The 8128-nt window shown below is 40.2% G+C and overlaps 2 protein-coding genes across 8 annotated transcripts in view; both read left to right on the plus strand.

Moving 5' to 3' along the window:
- Nucleotides 1–2363: 2363 nt before the first annotated feature.
- LOC137881551 (homeobox protein aristaless-like 4) lies at nt 2364–4572 on the plus strand. Its single transcript, XM_068723535.1, has 5 exons — nt 2364–2732; nt 2837–2893; nt 2994–3142; nt 3733–3846; nt 4234–4572. Exons 1-5 carry the CDS (start codon nt 2498–2500, stop codon nt 4402–4404), a joined length of 726 nt encoding a protein of 241 aa, XP_068579636.1. The 5' UTR covers nt 2364–2497; the 3' UTR covers nt 4405–4572.
- Nucleotides 4573–6627: 2055 nt separating this feature from the next.
- Nucleotides 6628–8128, plus strand: part of bicd1a (bicaudal D homolog 1a) — a 31258-nt gene continuing 29757 nt past the window's right edge. For all 7 annotated transcript variants that reach the window (XR_011103847.1, XM_068722857.1, XM_068722859.1 and 4 more), the window contains exon 1: nt 6628–6890. Coding sequence is in view for 6 of the 7 variants with exons in the window: in XM_068722857.1 (XP_068578958.1) it covers nt 6675–6890 (216 nt within the window). In the remaining variant the exon portion in view is untranslated. The remainder of the gene's footprint in view (nt 6891–8128) is intronic.

The following is an 8128-nucleotide window of genomic DNA, read 5'->3' on the forward strand; positions in this document are numbered from 1 at the left end:
TCACGACGGTCACATTTGAGTGTTTGCGTCAAGCTGTAACTCAGAGACACATGATCACATTAAGCCTCAGAGACGGTGTATTTTTTAAATGTGTGTCTGTGAGACTACTCCATAATCAAATTGGGAGAGGGGCAGCGTGCAATCAATCGCTGAGTGGACAGGGAATACTGTGCTGCACGTGTAAGCAAATAATCAATATTGTTTTCATTTAGAGGTCAAAATGTGAACTATAAGTGTCTAAAAAGACATTTTCTCTGTCTCAAAATTAGTTTTTTAGCTCCTTTATATGACAATTGCATAAAACATTGTTAAGGTTTGGTCACTGTTTTAATATTTTGGAGTATTAGAGCATATGAACCATCTTGTTTTTTTGGGGTTTTTTACAATTTGTAGTTTTCCATAGCAATATGATATTTTCATATTATGATAACCAGAATCTTTTCAGACCTTCATTGTAGGGGGACACACATGGTTGTTTTTTGGATGAGAAGAGATTCTGCTACAGTATTACTGAGAAGATTAGAGTGCATTGCCTTGGGTATACGCAAACATTGATTTTATAATGACTCTGGACGGGATAAAGAATATTAAGAGTTTGTGATCCTATTATCCTGTCACTGGGTATTCAACATTAAAGAGTATCTTTAGGTTTAGGGACTATACAGGGATAGAAATAACAATGTATCACTGAAACAGCACCAAAGCAATTACGTTATTTATCCTAACTGGAAGAAGATTGCCCGAATCCAAAAGTGTAGTTTCTTCTGATCCAGTGTCTAATTGCATCCCGTGGCCCTGCTAATTTTTCAAAGAATGCAGCTTTGGGTATATTTAAATAGCCACATACAATGAGCTTAACCTTTGTTTCCAAGTTCATCCGTGACATAAAATGTGTATTTTTCCACCATACTGTATAGAGCAGCACACACGTTAGTTTACATACAGACCACAAGAGACACTTGTGGGTCACATTTTGTGACTCATGAGAAACCAGAGAGGTAGAGAACAGCGCCATCCACATGGTTAGAGTGAATATCTGTCGTCTTTATCTAATAAATATCACATGAAGGCTCCTGTAGCTGTCTGTGCATTGTGTGACAAAATGAAATAAAAAAAAAATCTGTTTTTAATTTTTTTTTAATTTGACATGCATTTAACGTTTGTCAATATCGTTAGGTTCAATTCATTTTGTCAATGAAGGCAGACTGGATACTACAGTGAGTCACTATCGCCTCTAGAGGTGCAAGTAGTATTGCAAGACAGGGCGGGCCGCGGCTAGCTGGTTAGCATGCTCTGTCAGTAAATATCTCATCACTACTACACTCTTATCTTATAAGCTTGTCAATTTCCTCACCCTTTTATGTTGTCAAGTTAAACCTAAAAACAAAAGATCCCTTTTTATCATCTTCCTCAAACTAACCCTTTATTCTCAGGTTCCAAAAATATCTTACACAATCCACTCAATAGGCCTTTTTCACAGCAGACATTTTGTCAGTCATAGCAGGAAAGGCACAGGTCTTATAAGTGTCTCATTAAGCTATTTAAGTGATTCACCAGGAGCTCCTCTAATATAGGAAAATGTGCTTTACCTGCTATGAAATTAAAAAATGTCTGCCATGAAAAGGGTCTATCAACATCACCTGATCTTTGAAGTGACACACAGGAAGACCTCATAACGTTACATTGCCCATGGTCAGAGAATCAAAGGTGAATGCACTGAAGAGCCAACACCACTAGATGGAGACACTGTACCCAACACGCCACCAAGGAGTCACTGAGGTCGTGTTTGTGTGTCTGAAAGGTGAACTAAAGTGTGAGAGGGCATGCTGAGGCCAAGGTGATAAAGATTAGGCTTCAAATAAATCTGGTGATAAGAAAGAGAAGCAGCAGTTTGAATATGTTTTATGGTTGAATGTTATGCAAGTGTTAATCAAACTACAGGCCCACACAGATTTTGTCAGAGCTTGGCCCCTACAAAGGAAGAATGTGCTTTTATGCTGGTTACACAGAAGGCAGAAAAGCCTCAGCGTAAATGTAACAACTCCGTTATATGAGATAGTCTCTGTGTGTGTGTGTGTGTGTGTGTGTGTGTGTGTGTGTGTGTGTGTGTGTGTGTGTGTGTGTGTGTGTTTGTGTTTGTGTTTGTGTGAGATAAGGGCAGATAATATTATCAAGTTTACATATTTACAATGAGCATGCCTTAAATCAAAAGTTCTTAGACACTGAAGTGGAGAAAAAAAAATCCTAGAGGTGCACAATTACATATATGCTCCTCCCTGATAATGACCATGTGATGCAGGTCAAACTCAGGCTGACAGGGGAGGGGAGGGGGGGACAACTGTCCTCACCTTGTAGAAAGAGAGTCCAACAAAGATTTCAGAGAGGAGGAGGAGGAGAAGAAGAAGAAGTCTTAGCCTGAGACATGGTAATAAGAGGACATTTTGAGCTCCTGAATACTGGTGAATTGTGAGTCTGTACTACTACTGTTCTACATTTGATGACAAAGTTGCTGATGGCGCGGGATAAACTGCTGGAAATGTGGAATAGAGGAGATGATGAGAAAGAGTCCCGCATGGATCTAGAAATGGAATCCCAGCCACACAAGAGATTATCACATTCGATTGAAGAAATTCTGAGGAGGCCCACATTTGTCAGGAAAGAGAAACAATTTTATCGCAACTGGTCTGTTATCAAGGAGAACACCAGAATATCTAACCAGCTCTCTTGTGCAGGTATTTGTCACATTGCTCTTTTGTTCTCCCAAAAGGAGACTACATCTTAGTTACCATTAAAATATGATTACAAAAAAAATGTAAATTTTTCTTTCTGCCAATAGAAACTCCACAAATCAGACAACTTGAAGAGCCTCCAACAGTGACCACAGACTGCATGAGTGAGTATTCTGATTTCTGAAATAGAAGGAAAAAGAAACACAATTAAACGTTTAAATGATGCTGACGAGGAAGATGTCAATGACAATAATTTGTTTACAGGTCAGAGGAAAAAGAGGCAAACAAGGGTGACTTTTACACCCTTCCAGGTGCAGGAGCTGGAGAAAGTCTTCCAGCAGACTCACTACCCAGACGTCAACAGCAGAGACCAGTTAGCCTCTCGCCTGCACCTCACCGAGGGCCGAATACAGGTAGGACAGTTCAGTCCAGTGCAGTTCATCATTGGTCATAATTCACCTGAGTGCATTTGTTTGGCTTTTCATGGTGTTTCCCAGTTTTTAGAAATGAGCAAGCACTGGTGTTTTTACAAAGAATCATTATGGCAGTATTAAATATTACATTCATGATATTCAAGTGAGGCAATGGTCAATAATGCGAGATTATGCTGCTGACATTCAAATCTGTACAATAGCAACAATTTAGCTTCATCATTTCATTCATCTTATGATTGAGTTTGGTCAGTGACCAGTGACCACAGATATTGGGTATTTAGTCAACATTTAGTCAACAAGTCAAATTAATAATTCTGTGAATGTTCTGAAACAATAGGCTGATTATACTAAATAGTCATCAATAGAACAAGGTCTTTGTTCAGCTGCTTACATCACCTCACTAACGATTAATGACACATTACAGGATAAAAGTGTTTACCAAAACATTGATTAGTCACTGAGGATGATTTGTTCTCAGAGTCAAGTGATAACAAAAGACTGTAGGTCTTTCTTTACTCTGCTACATATACATGGCTTAGTTTAAATTAAGTGTGTTTGTTGTGCTTCAGATTTGGTTCCAGAACCGCAGAGCCAAATGGAGGAAGGCTGAGACGCTGAAGGATATAGAACTGATGGCCAGACAGCACATTCAGCCAGCCAGTCATCACCTGCTTTATTATGAGGTAACACAACACTATTGGTTTTGTAAATAGTACATGTGACATCAGAATTATTTATTCAAATGAACCAAATATCCATCTCCATTATAGTCCCGTGAAGCCTCTTTCATACTTTGAAAGCAGCTCAAAGTGCTGTACAAATAAATAAAAAGAAAAGAGCTCAGAATTTTAACAATATCAAAAAACATTTTAGAAGGAGGTATGTATGTACAACAGAAACCAAGGCACTAATCAGTACCATAACCAGTAGTGTACATGCTCATATGCTAACTCAAGAAAAAGTGCAAGGAGGACACAACATCAATCTTTTCACAGGGAAGCTGACTACAGCATGAATCTCATCAAAAGTGATCAAATCTCAGAAGTTCTCATCAGCATGTGCTCTCACAGCTCTTACAGAAGGCCCAGCAGCAGGCGGTGTGCTGGCTGCCATGCTGCTCACCTAAAGCCCTTCAATCAAGGCCGTTCCTCAGAGCGACTGCAACACCCGGCTTGCTGACCGACACACATTCCTCAGATCACAGGACTCTGTATTTTGACCCGCTGGAGACATACAGATAGCAACTTTAGTATTCTTACAAATGATGACACCACTGTGTTAGTTCCTGCTGATACACAAAAGCACTGCCGGCTGTAATCTCTAAACTATAACGACTGTTCAACTCACAAATGTGTTGTATATATACTGTGTTGACAACATGAAATAAAGTTTGCATGTTAACAACTGAACTTTTTTCTTTTGTTTAACAATAAAGTTGACTTTCTAAATGGGTATCCTGCGTTCCTACTGAACGCAGTTGGTTTGTGATAAGTCTGTTCTGATGTAGTCCCGGTTTAAGCCAAGGTTTAATGGGTACTTGGTACTGTGGCACGCTTCTTGGTAGAGAGCTGTGTTATTGTGTATTCGATTTTGTCATGACACCACACTTCCTTGTCAGAGATAAGATACAGCGCCACCATGAACTGTTCATCTGTTTGACTTTCTGATAACCTGTCCTTATCTTAATTTGGGCTCGTAAATCCGAGTTACTGGCAGGTCAGCTGGAGGTAATAAGAAAACTTCTTGAAAAGGATCAAAGGGGAAATACCAGTTGAAGGTATAGATAGTTAATGTGTGTTGGGGCTGTCAATATGTGTAAAGTAGTGTGACTTAAATGAGAAAAAGTACAAAAATAGCATATAAAATAGCATATAGCGATTTCTTTATTCATCTTTATTTATTTAGTTAAACACAATGACTTCTACAAATGTATTTCACAACTTTTCCCGCTGATATTGTTCTGTGAAAAGGCTCCAACTATGACATGCCCGCTTCTTTCTGAGAAGTGTTACATAGGCTATCCCTCAAATAATCATCAATTATAGGAATGATAACGCAGCATCGCCTTCACTATCAATGCCATAACTCACTTGACAGTACCATAACTGATTAGGTTTAACAAGCCTCTGAGAACAGTTCAACTTTTCTCCCTTGTCATATCTTCTTTTATTGCATGTCGATGCAAGATCGACTGCTCTCCTGTCTGCAGGGGACAAGGTTAAAGCAGATCTTGTTAGGCTACTGCGATTACAAACCGGCGTCTACGAACAGTTTAAACAAGGCAGGCTCAACTGCTAGATGTGAAAACTATAGAAATATAAAGATATTTCAATATTGAGGATAATTAAAAGAAATCAGTTAAACTGACTTCTATGGAATAAATTGAAACTCAAGAATGAGATCAAAGTTGTCTATTTTCCTCCTATGCCTGAATGCAACCTGGCGTCCTCTGGTACGTCGTTATGCCATTCTTCAATCAAACCTTAAAACGAAACGTTTTCTGTTCGGGCAACTCAGTTGTGGAATGACCTGGCAGAGGAGATCAGAGCAGCTAACATATTGTCTTCTTTTAGGTCACTTTTAAAAAATCACTATTTCAAACTTGTTTTGTATTGATTTTATTGTTGTTTTATTATCTGATGTTATCATATTTTATCAACTGTTTGCTTATTGTCTTTTTGAAATGATATACAAAGCAGTTTGTAACATTTTGAAAGGTGCTTTATAAATAAAGGTATTATTAATTTGGATTATTCATTTCAATATTTGATGTCATTGTTATAATGTCTGTATTTCTCAGTAATACATTTAGAGATTGTACTGTATTTAATGGAAACACTGTTTGAAAAATAAAGTTACACTTAATGCAATAATATTGATTGCAAGTAACAAAAGTTGACATCAAACATATAGCGCCATAAAACTGCTATCCAAAACCGTACATGCAAAGTGAAAAACAATCCCTACTCCCTTTTCCATTGACAAATTAATATATATTTAGTTTTATCCAATACAATGGTTTCAGCCATAACCAGTGCACGTGGGTAAGTGTGATTACTGAGAGCATGTAGAGCCATGCATCTTGAACAGATGCTGTTGTCCAACTACAAAAAGATGTGCATGTTATGTCTCACAGCAGATGAGAGGTGGCGCACTTTCACTCATGAATAAGTAAAAATACAGAAAATACAGGAGTGTCACACAGAAGACAGTACACTGACCTGCTTTTATGTCGCAGGGCTTCTTCCATCAGCTGTTATGGACGTTTTAATGACATTTACCTGCGGTTAGGTGATATTGATAATGTTATAGGGAAGAATAATATTTGTATTTTATTTTGTGTTTCCACTGCCTGCTCTGACTCTTTCGGGGGGGGGGGGTATTCAGCATCTCTCAGCCTCCGCCCGCCTCTGTGGCTCTGTCCTAAGCGGTGGAGCGACTGGGGGGGGGAACCCGCAGACCGACAGGGGGGACAGACACAGGCGCACTGAGAGAGAAGGAGAGAGGGGCGATGGCCGCCGATGGAGTTTGCGGGGAATCGATGGATCAGTACCGGGCCGAGTTGGAGCGGCTCTCCCAGGAACTGGCCGAGGCGAACCAGGAGAAGATCAGGGCTGCGGAGTGCGGACTTGTGGTCCTGGAGGAGAACCAGGCGCTGAAGCAGCGGTACGCAGACCTGGAGATCGAACAAGACACTCTCAGGAAGGAGTTGGAGCAATTACAGGAGGTAAGAGGAGAGGCTTCTGTTGCTTTTTGTTGTTGTTGATGTTGTTAGTTGTTTTTTTTGGACACTGTGGCGGGGGCAGGCGCACTGCGGACAGGTGTGAGATGGGCGCTGCATCGCCCCAGCGGGCGTCCACCTCACGTTAACATGAGCGATGTCTTGTTGAAGGCGTTAATGTACACGCATCGGCTGTCTTTGGAGCCAGAGTGGGGAGTGGGAACCAGCAAAAATCTGATGGTTTAATACATTTGATTTAGTTGAAAATCCTTCAATTGGTGTCTGAAACATTGGCCGTTCCCATAATGCTATAGGTTTCAGCCTGTATGAATAAGTTATCATAAAAAAACTGAATTATGTATGCTGTTTCTGTGCAGTAAATCCACAGACAACAGCACTTTGCAAATGTCTGTATCGCAAGCTCAGGACCTCCCACACCGTTGTGTTTGCTTGTTCCAAGATTCCTTCCCTGTGTGTGCATAGCAACAGTCAGTACTTTCAGGCAACTCTGCTGAGACTCAGAGCCTTTTGGTGTTTCGTCGAGATATTTTGTTTTCTTCTTTTCCCCCAGAAATCCCTCAGTAATTGGATCTTCAGATCAAGTCCACTACAGTTTGAGCGATGGCTCAGTTGTCCACTGATTTAAATGTCAGGAAGTGTGAAGTGTGAGACTTCCTGTGATGGAGGTTTTTAGATTACACACGCATTTACTACTGTACCAAAACGCTGTGCTGTTGAAGTTTGAAGGGCGGGGGTCACCAACTCTAAAAGTTCACATTCCAAGAAAAGTGTTATATGTAAATAAGAGGCCTTCTCACTGGCCGTGTTAATACATGCAGTCATTAATGCATACATGCATAGTAACAAGAGGATGCTGACAGGGCTCAGAGCTCAAGGTTACTTATCGTGATGCCAGAGCCAAAAGTCAAAGAGAAGAGGGAGCTGAAGGCTACGTTTTAATGCATGTGTGTGTGTGTGTGTGTGTGTGTGTGTGTGTGTGTGTGTGTGTGTGTGTGTGTGTGTGTGTGTGTGTGTGTGTGAGAGAGAGAGAGAGAGAGAGAGAGAGAGAGAGAGAGAAGGGACATTTGCTCTTTGCTGCCAACTTTCATCAACTTTCATTCTCATCATTATTTACACACTGTCATCTCTAATCACATGTACACCAGGCAGTTTGGTATACAATAAGAGCTCAGTCACAAGAAGTATGCTTGAGAAAACATACTTTTCTTTTCTTCTTAGCAAGT

The sequence above is a fragment of the Cebidichthys violaceus genome, unplaced genomic scaffold (assembly GCF_023349555.1).
Source record: "Cebidichthys violaceus isolate CVI_PGR_0920_01 unplaced genomic scaffold, fCebVio1.0.p SCAF_3, whole genome shotgun sequence".
NCBI classification, from domain to species: domain Eukaryota; kingdom Metazoa; phylum Chordata; class Actinopteri; order Perciformes; family Stichaeidae; genus Cebidichthys; species Cebidichthys violaceus.